Here is a 16,663-nt window from a genome sequence, read left to right as displayed (position 1 = left end):
TATATACAAATGTATGCTGTAGGTGTGCGTGCGTGGATATTTTTTTTTGTATATTGATATCTCGCGGACTGTATCTTTTCTCCGGAGCTTTTGCCATGTGGATTTGTTGCTGGTATGTACGCATGTTCTGGGGCACATTTTTAGATGCTGCCCTGTCCCCGCCCCCGTGTCTTTCATCTGATACCTCAGACCCCACACCCGCCAACACTTCAACACTCTCCAGCACTGGTTCTGTTGACTTTGCCAAACAGCTGGCGATTGCGTCATTTCTCGCTGGCGTTCGCGTTCGCGTACGGCGTTCTCTTCTTGCTCTTCCGCTTTTCGCTCTGGCCCTCGCTCGCTCTTTTCTTGGTTCCACTTTTAATCCAATTCCCAAAGCGGAACAGCAATAACAATCCTTTGTGTGGTTCGGCTCTCCGCTCGCTACTCACCCACTCTACACTCTCCACTCTCCACTCTTGTCTGATGTCATTTGCCTTTTGGCTGATGTTGCATGTCCCACCGAAATCCTTTTTGAGCAGCAGAAAATCAATAAGTCCCCCTCCCGCCGCACAGCCACACATTTATGTGGTGCGCGTTGTTGGTTTGTCGGCGGCGGCGGCGGCAATACATAGCAGCAGCCCCAAGGCCCAAGGCCCCACCGACCAGCATGACAGCATTGAAAGCATGGAAGCATGGCAGCAGGCCGCCGGCCGACTCGCACTCGCTTCGTACAGTAAACAATCCTCGGGCCGGCCTGCAAATGATGAGGTCATCATCAAGCATCGTTTCCAGTTGGGTTTTCGGTGTTCGGTTTTTGGTTGGTTCTCTAATGGGTTGCCCGCTTGCCAGCTCGTTGGCTCAGTGGCGTCTCGTTTCGTGGAAATACTCTCCAAGAGGGAGGCCATTCTCATTTTGTCGTGCCGCCTGCAGTTATTTTGCACATAAGAAAGCAATTAATTCGTAGATTAGTACTGTAAATATTCTTTGAAACATGGAAAACTTTGTTCACTGAAGGATTTGGTTTGATTAATTGCGATGTCGATCAAAGAAAAAACACGAGGTACACAGAGCAGACTTTGAATGGTTCCCCGAATCGATTCTCAAAGATGCATACATATGTACATATGTACATACATTTATACATATTTACATTTCCACGTCCGCCAAAGTTTGTTTTGCGGTTTGTTTTGGGGGCCGCCACTTCCTTTGCGATCTGCTCTGGTTTGCTTTTTGGTTGCTCGAGCAGAAATCAAAGCAGAAAATATGGAAGCTAATTTGTAAATATTTAATTGTAGAATCTAAGCGGATAAGTTGCAGAGGAAAGATGTTCATTGATATTCCAATGGTGCTAAAATGCGCGCAGGACTTGCTGATTCGATAAGCAGAACGAAGCTTGTGTAATGGTCCAAGACTGAAAAAGTGATCAATTATGAACAATTTACTCGCTGTCTGTCGTACTTACATACGTACATATGTACATACGTACATTTATTGAGTAACTTTCTTTAGGAAATTACTTTGTAAGAAGATTGATTATCCAATACGCTAAAGTGACAATCTATTTGTTAATTAACAATTGATTAATTGTCAATCACTTCCAGTCTCTTTCTGACTGACCCAATTCCATAATACCCACATAATACCCACACAGCCAATCCACATTTTCCATTCATCGCAGTTACATACAGGCGTACATAGTAATATGTAAAACTTACATAAACACATATGTATGTACATATGTACGAATGAAATGATCATTAGTTCGAAGACATTAGATGTTAGGAACTGATGAAGGCTCTCCAGTTGCATATGGACTCGACGCTAAACAGCCTCCATTCCATGCCACACACATTCCCTATCTCTGTCTGGCCTGCCTGCAGTCCGTTTTGTGGAACGGTGGGGCAGGGCAGGGCTCGCTGGCGGAAGACTCCATGCCGGTTCGCGGTTTTAGCGGTTAGATTTTTGTTTTGTTTTGTTGCTTTTGCATTTTTGCCCTGTTTTTTTTGCTGGGGGTGGTGTCGTTGGAGGGGTGCTCCTAGATACCGTTTCTTCGTCAACGTCAGAGTCAGCGCCGACTGCGACGCCACTCTCGAGTGCATTGCACTTTTGAGTGTTTTTTGGTAGCACGCCGCGGGGGTAGGGCAGAACAGAACAGAACAGAAACCCCATGTGGCATGTGGCACACAGGTGCGCACAGACAGCGCAGACGGAAAGGATTGTGTGTGAGTGTGTGGCGGTGTCTCTGCAATTTGCATTCCGCTGCCGGCCCTCTGCACCCCCTGCCCGGCACTCTGTATACTCTGTGGGTTACTTAGGCTCTCTTGTCATATGGGTTAAATGTATGCAACTATGTTGCAAAGGCACAGCCCCGACATGTGGCTACAGTAGAGATTGCAGTGAAAGTCTTTACGAGTGCCCACTCACCTCTTCTGTTTTCCAAATGCACCTCATAACATATGAATTGTCGAACTTATGTACATTAAATAAGTTGATTTCCAACAAGAACCTCTTTCCATTCCTCAAAGCTCTCGGCTTCTCGTGCGTTTAATGGATAATGCAGAGAATAAACAGAATGGAGAATAAACAATGAAAGAGAGTCGCACTCAGACTTGTGTGTGGTGGGGATGGGGATGGGGATGGGGGGCATGGGCATATGCCAATACTTGCCAATTATTGTCTCAATGGGTGTGTCCGCTAACAATTACGAGTAGGTAATTCGTACATACACATGACACAGCCACAACAAACCGATACGTGTGTGTGTGTGTGCCAATCTCCCGCGCTCGTTTGTTGCTCTCCCACTGTCTGCTGCCCGCTGTCCTGCATGGGAGTGCGAGAAGAACTTACGACAGGCAGGGAAGAGAGGAAGTGATGGATGACATAATACATGCAATGATCGTACTTTACATCAATCAATTAACTGTTTAATCAGCATTCGATTATGATGTTGAATAAGAAATTCATTTGATTTCCATCGAACTATGTGAATGTTTCCACATTTATCCATTATGCATCCAGTATCCAATTAAATAATTGACAACTCTTGGCCAGTCGCTCGCTCAGCTGGGATTTAATTTGATTTATGCACATAAATCCCCTGTGGAATGGAATTGGAATTGGAATACCTTGTGGAAGGAAAAGGAATATTGCACAATATTCCCTCTCTCACTCGCTTTCTGCGGCACTTCTTCACTCTTCTTTGGCTACTAGTCCCGTTAGTCGTTGGTCTTGGTCGCCAGCTGTGTGGCAGGCAGGCAGAGTGTCAGAGTTTTTGCCATTTGCGGCGCCATTCCATAAATTGCATTATATTGCAGGGAGCAGAGCAGAGCAACGTTGCCGCCGCAAAAAGAGGAGCATTGAACTTCTCGCATGTGGTCCGGAAACCCGACAGAAACTCCCAACCGCCAGCCCGCTCCTGCCCCCTCTCCTCGCGCTCTTTTTACCACTATTCTCTGTATCTTATTGCCTCTCTCTCCCTCGCTCGCTCGCAGCGAAAAGCTTTGCGTCCGCTTTGGTCACTTCCTTAGACTTTCTCTCTACCGCTCGCTCGCTTCCTCGCTTGCTGTTGGTGGAAGTGGGAAACGTTTGACTGAAATTGTTTCCGAAAAGTGTTTCTTTTTAGGTTGTCAGTGGGTTAAACATCTATGACAGAGTGAAGTAGCGCTAAAACGGATTGCAATCATTTTATCGGCTTAAAAAGATCCAGGCTGGAAAGCTTGAGCTCCCTCCTCCGAGAGCTTTCACTATAACGGGTGCTTCCCATTGTTCCTTTTACCACTGTTGCTCACTCGAATCAGAATTCAGTCAGTCAGTCAGTCAATCATTCAGCCAGCTAATCCATTGACTGTCCGCTGGCCAGCGAAAACAAAAGGAACAAAAGGTTCCCATTGAATGGGGTGGATTTTGAATCGAATCAGACTCCTGGATGTACAATGTACATACATTCATAGGTTTAAGCACGCGCACCCTCTGCCATGGCGATGCAGGAGGGATTGGGTTTGGGTTTGGGTGTGCTTAATGCGTGTGTGTGTCCCTCTTGCCCCCTCTGGCCACATCATGTGGCATACGATATGTATATTGGATCTGTGTCCCAGTCGCGTGTCAAATAACGGGTGCCGCTGCATCTGCTGTTTCTGCTGCTGCTGCCGAGGGTTGGCGCTGAGGCTGGCACAGGAACGGAGGGAGGGAGGAATTGAATATCATCATGATTCATGGACGTTAACTATTTATTTGCTACCTAAGCATCCTTCCATTTGTGGCACTTACGAGTATTTGCTTTGGCTTCCACCACCACCGCCGCGGGTAATGAAGCATTTTCCAGTAATAAAATCATATACAATGTATGTGCATATCTCTATGTATGTATATGTAGAGTTTACATACATACATAGTTACATATGTACGTGTGTGTGTAGTTTTAATTGCAACCAAAAGTCAACATTAATTGCAATTCTCAGCTCGAATGAGAAATGCTGGTCTTGGACGTCGTTCCGATTCGTTCCGTTCCCTGCTGCTGTGTTTCTTAATTTGGGAAATTTATTTGATTTTAATGCGCTGCGATGTGGGCTGATTAGGTGGGAGGGAGGGAGAGCTGCTGCATAGGGTAGATCGCCAGCTCACAACACAGGCAGGCAGACCGAAAGAGAGTGCGAGAGCGAGAGGGAGAAGTGTCTTTAAAACGGTAAATGAGTGTGCCATTGCCAGATGCAAGAGAACTTTAATTAAAGCTCAAAGCGATAAAGTGGTGGCGGCTGGGGAGGTGAGGGTGCTAATTAATATTCACTGATTAAAGGGCCACACACACACACCGAAAGAGAGAGAGAGAGGGAGAAGTGACTCAATCACTCAACACCCCACACCCCACATCCTCGTACCGTTTACCGTTCACCCACCGACACTTGGAGTACACTGGGAACGAGAATCAGAAAGAGAAGCAGCAGAAGTGGAAGGGGGATGCTGTTGGGTAAGGGCAGGGAAAAGGACCATCAAGAGAATCTCTAATGAGTCAACCGCAAAAAGGCGCCGCAAAAACAGCAGCAGCCGTCGAACGACATTCATGGAAGAAAAAGTATGTTGCCGTACAGGTTGGGGCAGGGGAGGGAGAGCAATGGAAACTAAGGACCACTGCATTGCAGTCAAACCAAAGGGCCAAGGGCACGGTCAAGGCCAAGAGCCAATCGAAATCCAAGTGTCGCATCAAACCGTAGCCAAAACGCAACAAAGTTTCGGTTGCCACTTGCTTGGAGTTCAAAGCATTTTGTTCCCTTTGCAGATGCACAGAATGAATCACAGCATCGATTGATTTGTAGCTGCAGCTAAAAATAAAGATTCATAATGCCATCGATAACTCCTTCTTATATGTACTGAGAGCACGATTATGCACCAAGGGGTTTAGTAATTCCGTAATTTCAAGTTCAAGCAGCAATCAAGCAAAAGCTAATCTCGTTTGGGTCGGAAGTGCCTCATTGAGAATTGTAAACCTCTTTACAGCTCGTTCATTTAGTCAACTACATACAAAATGTAGATGATTTATACATCTGTAGATAGAAAGTTCTTAAATATATTTAATTATAGTTAGTTGGCATTAAGGGCATCAAATGATCGATAAAATGGATACTCTGTCTTGCTATGATTATTGAATTTTCGTATACCATATGTTACATACATAAGTACATATGTATGTATGTAAATAAGTATATGTATTTATGTATCTCCATCTCCCATGTAAATATGTAAACTCGTTTTTTGTTCCACCCCTCTCTGAGCATAAAAACGTATCTACATTTTCGCTTTACCAAATTAATTAATTAGCATAAATTATGAATTAAAATGCGCTCAGTCGGCGATTCGCTGCGATAGGAGACGGAGTCGGAGACGGAGTCGGAGTCACGGGTGGAGGAATGAGCTCTGGGGAGCATTGCATTTCCACCACCGCGAGAGCATTACGGTGGTGTGGTGCCTGATGGTCCGCTGGTGCATGCTTGGTGGTGGTGCTGCTGGAAGTGTCAGCTGTGTCCTCCCATGCCCGGGTGCATTAATCAACTTGGGACAGGACTTTGCCAACCCCTCCAGCAGTTGTCCCTCGCATAGGATGCAACCTACCCCCTACCCTACCCTGCCCTACCCTACCCTACCCCCCTTGCAGCAGATGGACGCTGTCGTGGCTGCGACTGCAATTTATTAAGAATTTTGTTTGCATTCTTTGATCGGTTTCCTGTTAAGTTTCATTCTTGGTACAGTTCTTGTAGAAACGAAACAACTTTAATAATTGATGCTCTGATATTGTAGAAGTTGCTGTACTTCATCTCTGTCCTATTATCTAATTAAACTCTTAAAAATGTATACAAAGAAAATACAACAAAAAAAGAGATCGTCTGATTGAAATGTGAGGAGGAAACATATTTGTTTTGTGAGTCTTAGGCTGTTAATAACATCGAAAGAAATAAAATCTATTTGCTATTCGTTAAAAGTGAATCAATGAATTTAATTGCCTTTTTCACTGTCAACTGTGTGGATGTTACAATTAATTAACACGCTTGAATATAACTTAACAATTAAACAACAAAAAATAGCAATAATTAAACTTGAATTGGACTAATGATTGGTTGAAGTTGAAGTTGGTTTCTATGCAAACATAATCGTAATACCATGCGTTGGGGCCTTGGGATTGCAGTTCCATTAGTTGCACGCTCCTGCAGGCTGCCAAATAAAAGAGGAAAGTTCCAACTGTTTTGGTGAAGAATTAAACAGAATTGAAAGGAGGCTTTTCCTTACTTGCTTTCGACGGAAAGAGATCCTCAGAAGTGATTTCCCTCTGCAAATATTATATTTACGCTCAGCTTTGCTGCTCATATCTCCACCACGTAGCGACTGCTGCCCGATGGGCTGATGGAGTAGTAGCTGTTCTCTGCAAATAGATCAAAGAGGAGGGAATCAGATCGGTGCCGTTGCGGTTGCTGCCCCTCACCTTCGTCGCTGTCGAAGCTGTAGAAGTTCTCGTCGTCGCGGGTCATGGATCGTCGGCTGCGTCGTGCCTGTTGGCGCTGCTGCTGCTGCTGTTGCAGCATCTGTTGATGCGGCGTCGACAGCTGGCTGGAGGAGGGTGGAGCAAGCGGTGCACCAGTGGGCGTCGAGCTGCGCCGCTGGCTGGCATACGGATACGACAGTGGCGATCCGTATTCGGAACGGCTGCAGTTGGAGTTCTGACGATCGAGCGATTGGTCCAGCGACAGGGACAAGGACTCTGCCTTCCTCCTCCCATTGTTGCTGTTGTTGTTGTTGTTTATGCTGGGCTGTGTGGTAACGATCTCTGGTATGACGACAACTGGTCGATTGGTGGGAGTAATGGGAGATGCTGCCTCGTCCTCCTCGGCATCATCATCATCCTGCTCCTCCTCCTCCTCCTCCTGCTCCTCCTCCTCGCCGCTGAAGCTGGACGATGTGGCATGCAGCTCGTACTCCTCGCTGTGCAGACGCCGCGGACAGAGGCGTGGCCGTCGGCCGCCCTCGAAGCGAGAGATCAGCTTGTTCACCTTGCCAATGTCGCCGGGGTGCACCTGCTCGTTGTAGGTGAGCCGCAGGGAGCTGGTCTTGACCAGCGGCTTGGCTGGTCGCGACATGGAGGCGCTGCTTCTCTGCGGCAGCACAGCAGCCGCTGGTGGGGGAGTGGCAGCAGCCGCAGCCGCAGCAGGAGTCATGCTCAGGGGTGGGGGCTTGCTGGTGGGCAGCGGCGGAGGCACTGCATCGTAGATGGGCGCCGCCTGCGTTGGTGGCGAAGTCTTTCGCTGCAGCGGATGTCGCTGTGGCAGCGGCGGAGGCGGTGGCGAGGCTGAAGGCGGTCGCTCCAAAGCGCACTCATCCGAATCCTCCTTGGCAGAGTCTTCCTCCTCCTCATCCTCCTCCTCCTCCTCCTCCTCCTCTAGCTCCTGTGCCATCAGGCTCTCTCTGCTGTTGCCAATCTGTGGCGGCGGATCCGTTTGCATTCGTATCCTGGTCACCCTGGAGCTGCTGTCGTCCGCCTCCTCATCGCCGCTCGTGTCGCAGCTGCTCCCGGCACTGATCCTCAGGATGGGGGCATTGCGCAGCGCCTCATCAAAGTCGGCAAAGGCAGCGCCCGAGGCACCCTCGAAGATGTCGATGCTCTTTGGCTTGTAAAGCGAGCGGGGACCTGGCCACGATTCCGCCTCTTTCGGCTGCTGCTGCTGCTGCTGCTGCTGCTCCTTGAAGCTGGAGATAATCTCGGCGTTGGGCAGCCACTGGCCAGGGGTGGGCGGTGCCGGCGATGATGGCTTCGTGGAGACGGCAATGATCAGCGTGGATTCGCAGGAGTCGTCCGTGTGCTGCTGGTGGATGAGCACGCGGGGATAGTCCTCGTCGGGGATCTCCTCCAGCGACTCGCTGCTCCAGGCCGTGAAGGAGCGTCCGCCCCGTGGGCAGGATTCCTCGGCCAATGCTGCCGACGCCGTCGCCGCCTGTAGCTCAGCCAGCGTCGCCATTTGTCGAGCAGCGTGGGCGGACGAAGCTCCTGATAGGGGATGCTCCATCTGCGTCTCCTCCTCCTCCTCCGCATCATCCTCCTCCTCCTGCTGCCCAAATGCCTCCTCAGCGCGGACATCCTGTCCGCTGTCCTGGCTGCCACGCTCCTCCTCGTCGTCGTCCTCATCCTCGTCGCTATCGCTGTGATGATAGGTGGCGGCCAGCTCCTCATCATCGTCAATATAGACGGGCTCATGGCCGACAGTATTAGGCTTGGGCTGTGCCTCCGCGGAGCAGGAGGAGGTGGAGGTGGAGGCAGCGGCGCCCTGGCGCTGAAAAAACTTCAGCTGATGCATCTTCTCGTTAAGCTTCGTGAGGGTTCGCTCCAGATGGACACCAATGGCCATGCCGGTCGCCGCACCAGCAGCTGCTCCTGCCCCTGCCCCTGCCCCTGCCTGCTTGGGGCTCTCCTGCGAGTCCTGTGCTGCCGTCTTGAAGCTCTTCCGCCAGCGCTCCTGCAGCTGTTCCGTGGAGGCAAAGCGACTGAGACGCGCTCTCAGATTGCCAGTGGATTTGGCCACTGGTGGCTCCTTCTTCTCTTCCTGCTGCTGCTCCTGCAGCTGCCCCTGCCCCTGCCCCTGATCTTCATCCGAATCGTCGGCTGGCTTTTGTGGCTGCTTCTGCTTGAGCTTCGCTGGCCGCTTGATGGACTTGCGCAGCCTCTTGATATTTTGTCGGATAGCTGACTTCTGTGTGGGCGTCTCCTCGCCCCTCTGTGCCCTCTCCTCGTTGCCCCTGCTGCGCCGCTGGAGACTGGGCAGGCTGTTGGGGAAGCTGGGCAGCTTCTGGAGCAGCTGTTTGCAGCTGCTGCGGCGCGGCGGTGCCTCCTTCTCCTCCACACGCTTCTGCCTCTCCGCCTCCGTCTCCTCCTCCTCCTCGTCCATTTGCAGCGGCGGCTGTCGCACCTTGGCAAAGCGCGTGGCCGCAATGCCCGGCTTCTTCCTGCTCCTCGTGGGCAGCGGCGGCGGCGTCTCCTCCATGCCGCTCTCGTCCCCGCTCTGTTCGGCGACGCTGCGTGGCTTCGGGGGCTGCTTGTCGCTGTCGGGCGTGTTCTGTCGGGATCTGGCGAGCGTCTTGAATCGAATATCGTAGTTGTCGGCTATCTCCCGATCCCTGCGCGCCTGTGCCCGCTGCTCCGAGCGCAGCTCCGCCTCGTACTGCTCCACGTAGCGATCCACCTCGATGTTGTCCCGCCGCAGGGTCGTCTGCTTGGCAAACAGATGCTTCAGCCGCAGCTCGCTGAGGCTCTTGTAGCCCCGCTGCAGGCGCTGTGTCAGCGTCGGCCCTCCCGCTGCTGGGGCTGCGGCTGGTGCTGGGGGTGAGGGAATCTTAACGGGACTAATGGGTCGCGAGTGCCGCTCCCCATGGCCGCTCTCCGGCGCATAGTAGTCATCGTCCAGACTGCCTGCACTTCGGTACGTGCTCGGCTGTCCCCTGGCCATGCCCATGCCCATGCCCGTGCCCGTGCCCATCTCCTGCTCCTCCTCGTACATCAACGAACTGATGGTGGAGATCCGCTGGGGCGTGCGATTGATGAACTGCTGCGACTGTTGTGGCAATGTCAGCGAGCATCTACCGCCTACGTCGTCTCCCTTGGCTGTGGCTGCTGCCCCTGCCGCATCCTTGCTGTTGTTGTTTCGCCTGGAACTGCGGAATATCTTGCGTCCCCGCAGCTTGGGCAGCGATTTCGGCAGCTTCAGGGGCGGCAGCGATGGCAACGATGGCAGCTTGGCTGTGCCGGAGAACAAATAATAATAATAAAATACATTTTCGTTCACTTTTTGTTGGAAAACAATGAGTGACGGAATTAATCGGAGCCTGTGAGTGCACCAAGGAAAGGATGCTGCTCCACTCCATTCCAAACCCAGAAGGGGCAGAATAACTACTCTAAAATCTAGTTGGACAAAGGATAAGTCCCACCGCACTCACCTCTCAGACCATTCACGTCGAGACGCTGGCAAAGATTACGAAAGTCCATGGAGCCAAGTCCGCTGACGCGTTCCGTGTTCGAGTTGGCGCTGCGTTGATTTTGCTGATTCCGTTCGGACTCCAAGCTCCTTTCCAGCTGCGATTCCGATTGCACTTGCTGCAGTTGCAGATGCTGGCGCTGGTGCTGATGATGATAGTGATGGAACTGTTGGTGGCTCATGGCACCATCGACTGCAACTCTGAGTCCAACGATAACTCCGAAGTCACCAAAAAAAACAATAACAAAAATGAAACCGAAGGCGAAACCGAAAACGAAACGGAAACCGAAATCAAGAACGACGGCGACGACGACGACAACTGGGAACGTCCGTTGCAGTTCAGCATTTTAGCCAGTTTGAAGCTCCGGCGGTCAGCATTGGCTTTGGCCCCACACACGCCACATGCGCCACACGCGCCACAACACACCGACCGGGTTGCAGTTCCATTTCCATGGGAAATCGCTAATTGAATTAACGCCACAGACACAGACGGAGACGGAGAGAACACAGAACCCGAGCCAAAACCAAAGCTAAAACCCTTCTCCAGGTCGGTTTCGTATTCCCGCTAACTGGCCTGGCCTCTGGCACCATTTCCATTTTCTATTTTCCATTTTCTCGTTGTTTTGTTTTTCGTTGACGGCCAACATTACGGCCTATGGGTAACCAGGTCTATGACGATGCCGCCCCACCCGCCTCTGGCAATCATTCTGCATCGACTATTTGCAGGTGCATTTGATTCTATCAGGGGTTATCTCTGTGGTGCATATTCGTGTTTTCCATTTCTCGCAGTTCTCTCGGTCAATTCCTTCGTCGTTGTTGGCAAATATCGTTGAAAAGTAATAAGTAAACGATCAATAATTCGATTTTGGCCAGTGCCGCTTTTCGATATCGAATTCGAGGACAAAGCTAGCGCTTCTCTCTCTCTCTCTCTCGCTCACGCTCTCTTCTTATGCCACTCCATTCCATGCACAAAAGACACACGCAAAAGACACACGAAAACAGACATAACCGCACATCTGTTGAGCATTAAGTGAACACTTTCCTCGTTAGAATCATATTGGATAATTGCATTACTCATTACAAATTACTCATCTCCCTCTCTCTCTCTGTTCTCTCTTTTCAGACACGCAGACGTGCTAAACTTTTATTACCTGCACCGCACCCGCACCCAACTTACTCTCTCGCTCGTACGCGTCGTCTCGTTTCGTTTCGTTTCGTTTCGCATTGAAAAAGTGTAAACTTCTAGACAACATTACCAACATTATAATAATTTTATTTGCAGTGCAACAAAGAGAAAAAGAGAAAAAGCTCGACTTGGATGCTATTTTCATTAGTGTGAAAATTGTGCAAGATCCAAGAGCAGACGGTGAAGGAGAGGGGTAACATTCCAGACACCCGCAATTTCAGCCACAAATACAACTAAAGGCACACGCACGCGAAGACACATAGCGAGAAAGAGAGTGAGAGAGAGAGCAGCTCGAAAATGCGGCGGCAGTCAACGATGCTGGCCGCGATATTGCTAGCTGCCATTTTGGGCAGTGCAACGGCAAGAAGTAAGTACACTTAGAAAAACCTCATCTAGGAATGACTCTTCTTGCCTCTTGAACATGAATATTGACAGTTGAAAGTATAATTATATCCCGTCTGCGAATTGCCACGAGATTTTACACTGTTCCATTTGTTCCTGCTGCCTTTTTCCGACACCTATTTTAAATGTAAGAAAAGTAGATCGAAAGTAGGCCTCAGCCATAATCAGACAAAAGTTTTCCTCCAAGCGGACAACAACGCGAACATTTCCACGAACATATCTCCCGGCAGCAGAACACAAAAATATATTCGGAATTCCCTGAGCTTTTCCCCCTGAGGAAAATAATCCAAACGAAACTGATGGCCTGTCGATCACTTCAGATTTACCTAATGGACAGTGAAAAATTGCCCCTAAATACGGGGAGAGTAGATCAAATCGGGAGTCCGAATTGCATCCCCAGTCCCTGTCTGTCTGTCTGTCTGTCTGTCGCCCGAAGTTGTGGCTAGCATTCAAAATTAAGGGGGAAATTCAATAGTTCTCAAGGTCTAAAAATAATATCGAACCTAATTTAAAATTGATGTGACCAATTAGTGGCAAGATCCCAGTGCTCATCAATCTCTCCTACTCGCGCTCTCCCCCACAGCCAACTCCCCGCCACGGATCATCAAGCAGCCGGCACCCGGCGAGCTCCTCTTCAAGGTGGCGCAGCAAAATAAGGAGAGCGACAATCCATTTATTATCGAGTGCGAGGCCGATGGACAGCCCGAACCAGAGTAAGTAAAGAATATATAAAAAGATTCTCAAGTCTATTTCCATGGAGACAGTTCATATATTTTCGGTACACATTTATTGGTACATTTATGGCCTACATCCGCCGATTCACGTAAATCAAACTTAAGCAGTCTCCGTCTCCTGACCGAAATATTCCCCCTTTCGAGAACTGAATAAAAAACTATTTTGTTTGTTTATTTTTTGGCCTTGTTTCTTACGAAATATTTTCGTCGTCACAAACTATTTCGAATTTGTTATAGAGCCGAGGGAGCAACATTTCCTACAGTCTGCCCCATATAGGATATTGTTCTCTTTTGAAAGAACATAAATCTGTAAAGTAAGCCATACAATTCTGTACAGGGTATAGTCAGGTCCAAAATGCAACGAATATCAAATTTGTCTGCCGTTTTCTTGAGCTATTTTTGTGACAAAACTAACCAAAGATGTAGGCATACATATTTACATATATTTGTATATCTTTTTGTTAAACTTTTTGTGCTGGAAAGGAAAGGAAGCTATGTATGCTGAAGCCTAATCTTACCTCATGAGTAATGTCTGAGCCATGTTTATGCGATCAATTTGAACCTGTTTCCTAAACACAAATAAAACACGTTTCGCGTTACGATTAGTTTCGTTTCGAGTCGTTTCTTTCGGGCTGCTTGACTCTGAGTTTTGGCCATGTACTTGGGCCCATTCATTGCATTGAGTCATCTCCATCTCCAACCACATCACCGTTTGAAATGCGGAATTCAAAGTTATTCGTACATCCATGCATACCATATGCATGTACATTTGTACATTTGTGTGCCTAGAAACATTCTGGACATTGCGTGATGACCTCATTGTCGAAATAAAAGAAAATAAAAGAATGACTGAATGTGCGTTTGTGGAGAATGAGGGAGGCAGAAGGAAGAGCGGCGTGACGAGCCATGAAAATATTTATAAAGCGTCTGTGAAATGTTTACGATGGAACATGTGAAAATATGGAATGGTGTTTCCTCGGAGCTGCGTTTACATACACAAGAATATGTATGACACTCGCTTTAAGGCGAAAGAAGCTTCCTTTTTGTTTCGTTTTCATGCGCTACAAATATCTGACCAATTTAAATGCTTAGCCACTTGAAGGTTCATTGAGGCATCGATGATTCAACACATCAAATGGAGTTGGCAAACAAAAGAGTAGTCTCTGGCAGTCACATATTTATTCGCTGTCAACGAAGTGTCATACGGGCAGACAGAGCCTGATCAGAGCAGAGCAGAGCAGAGCAGAGTAGTGTCGGAAGAAGTGCCTTAGGAGAGGAGGCAGAAGATGAAGAAGCAGCTCTGCTGCAGCACAGCAACAGATGGCCGAATGCCAGACCAGACAGAGACAGAGACGCTGCTACCGTCAGCAGCGACAGTGGCAGCGACAGCGACACAGGCACAGAAGTTGGCAATGTGTGAAATGTGGAAGAAAGCAGAGGGAGGAGCAGTAGCAGAACCAGAACATGATAAAAAGGAAAAATGAGAAAATGCTGTTGTTTATTTTTACACGTACATGTGTATCTCTGAAATGGGTTAATAGTGGGAAATGTGTGCGCTTTTCCCGCTTACTCTTCCGCTCTCATCGCTTCGATGGCAGCAAGTGGTTCATTTAGTTGGACAAGAGTACACATGTACGGGAACGGGTACACGGGAACGTGTACTCTGGGACGGACACACAGGTAGTGGTAGATAGAAGTATAGAGAGGAGCATGATTAGGGTGGGGGTAGGAGGGGGTAACCATTATGAAACCAGTTTGACCGGATGGTCAAGCACGCTGAGAATATTAACGAAACAAGACAAAAAATAGATCTACATATGTACACCTACAAAAAGCCAAGCCCCAAGTATTACGTAATACCATCTGGAGTTTTTGGTATTTTACCGAAAATTAATCACAACTCCTGATTTGAATCAAAACTATTTCAATTTCAAACTTCATAAAATATGTATTAACATATTATTTCATACATTTTTCGTTACAACTGGCATGGCACACACAACAAAACAAAACACAAAATTGTTTCCGCCAAAGAGAGCAGAAAAGCGCTGAGCAGAGGGTAGGGCAGGTAATTTGGTAACAGCGTCGCTTGCATTCGCGGTGCGCTCCGTTAAAGTCGCGCTTAGTTCTCTCACGCTCTCTGTCTCTCTCTGTTTCTGTCTCTCTATTCTTCGTTCAAAAGCTTTTTTTACGCTCATATGTTTATTTCTCTCCACCTATTTGTACGGTATACGCCTTCTGTGGTTCAGTGTGACATACTTTTATTGTTGTCACTGGCTGCTTTTCCCCACTTCTGCTCTGCTGCAGTTCTGCCACTGCCACTGCCTCTGCTGCAGCTGCTGCTTCTGCTGCAAATGCACAACGCAATGCGTGCACAGTTATTTTTAGCTGTCAACCCAAAGCGAAAACAACACAATCATGAGAATGATGATGATGTTTAGATTTTTTCACGTTTCTTTTTTAGCGCATCGACATTAATGATAATATTTCTCTCTCTCTATCTCTCTCTCTCTCTCTCTGCCGTGGTTGTATTTGTTCCGTAGCTTGCTTCAGTCTGGGTTAATTTTTGGATTTTCAGCAACGAGTGGGGTGGGTGTGGTTGCCTGAATCAAAACTCACACTCTTTTCTGTCTCTCTGCCGTCTTTCAATGGTTATGGAGGGGGCATCAGTCAACAGTGAGTGTATTGTTTTTCCACATTCAAATGTAGGTTCATTGTCTCAAAAGTATCTCACATCGAAGCTGTCAGAGATCAACGATTTGATGTTCAATTGAACTGGTTCAAAGCTCAGCCAGCGCAACATCTCTTTCCAATACATACATACATCTGTACATACATACATACATCTGTACATACATTCATATCTCTCTTTTCTTTCGCTGTTGCTGTGTCTTCTTTTCTGTCTGCCTCCTCGGGTGCCCTTGACTCTGTGCATGAGAGCACGTTTTTGTGTTTCTCTTTCTGTTTAAGCTCGGTCTTAGGCTTTGGCATTTGTCTGTCTGTTTCGTTTGCTGATGTACACATGCATGTAAATCTGTAAGAAATTGCTTGTTTGAAAACTAGTTTTCCCTTTACCCTGTCCTCCGTCTCTGTCTCTCTATGTTTGAGTGGGAGACTTACAACTTTTGAAACAATAACAAAAATATGGATTTTCTTTGGTTTGAACTTTGACAAGTTATGCAAGAGGTCGCCCGAAAGCAGGCAATGTCTATGTATCTGTCACCATAGCAGATACCGCAAACCTTAGGTTTTAGCCTAACAACTTACATTTCAAGGAATTCAGTAATCCAGAAAATGCATTAAATTGTATGGTTAAACTCATTTTGTAGACTTTTTTTGTCCAAAATGTATGCAATTTAACAAAATATAAACACATATTAGAATTCTGATGGGACTACATTGTAAAACAGCCACTTAAGTTGTTTAATTTATGTAACTTCAAAGTGGCAAGAAATCACTTCCGTGCTAACAGCGCTGTTAAACATCTGACAACATAACAGTGGCTGGCTCTGTTAAACATTGGCTCTTTAATGTTACATTAGAGAATAATGTTCTAGAAATTGTAGGTATAACATTTTATGGATATGCATAAAAGTGTTTTTAAATGGATTTACATACATACAATATTTATGTATACATTTAATGCACGCACTCCGCAAGCAACAGAGCGAATACATAAATATTTACTCCTACTGGGAGATTAGTAGAAGCCACGCAACGAGTGGCGCTGCGGACGGAGGGAGCCAACTTATTTTTCACACCACATTAGTTCGAGTCCTTTAAAAACAAAGCTGCTGCTGTCCTTGAATGCTATTTTCTCAACTCCCTTTCTCTCTCCCTCACTCGCTTTACGGTCG

General features: G+C 47.7%; 2 protein-coding genes across 4 annotated transcripts in view; one reads left to right on the top strand and one right to left on the bottom strand.

Annotated features, from left to right (window-relative positions):
- LOC117895872 (neuroglian) overlaps positions 1-16,663 on the top strand; it is a 34,362-nt gene that overhangs the window by 3,324 nt on the left and 14,375 nt on the right. For all 3 annotated transcript variants that reach the window (XM_034803897.1, XM_034803946.1, XM_034804035.1), the window contains exons 2-3: positions 11,767-12,037; positions 12,656-12,785. In XM_034803897.1, coding sequence (XP_034659788.1) covers positions 11,968-12,037; positions 12,656-12,785 — 200 coding nt within the window. In that variant the 5' untranslated portion in view covers positions 11,767-11,967. The remainder of the gene's footprint in view (positions 1-11,766; positions 12,038-12,655; positions 12,786-16,663) is intronic.
- Positions 6,582-10,911, bottom strand: LOC117896354 (actin cytoskeleton-regulatory complex protein PAN1). The gene is made up of 4 exons (XM_034804670.1): positions 10,447-10,911; positions 6,950-10,249; positions 6,757-6,889; positions 6,582-6,681 (listed from the first exon to the last, which is right to left on the bottom strand). Exons 1-3 carry the CDS (start codon positions 10,664-10,666, stop codon positions 6,831-6,833), a joined length of 3,579 nt encoding a protein of 1,192 aa, XP_034660561.1. The 5' UTR covers positions 10,667-10,911; the 3' UTR covers positions 6,582-6,681; positions 6,757-6,830.

This window comes from Drosophila subobscura, chromosome A (genome assembly GCF_008121235.1).
Source record: "Drosophila subobscura isolate 14011-0131.10 chromosome A, UCBerk_Dsub_1.0, whole genome shotgun sequence".
NCBI lineage: Eukaryota > Metazoa > Arthropoda > Insecta > Diptera > Drosophilidae > Drosophila > Drosophila subobscura.
Note: the sequence above shows the minus strand (reverse complement) of the source record. Positions and strands in the feature narration are given on the sequence as shown.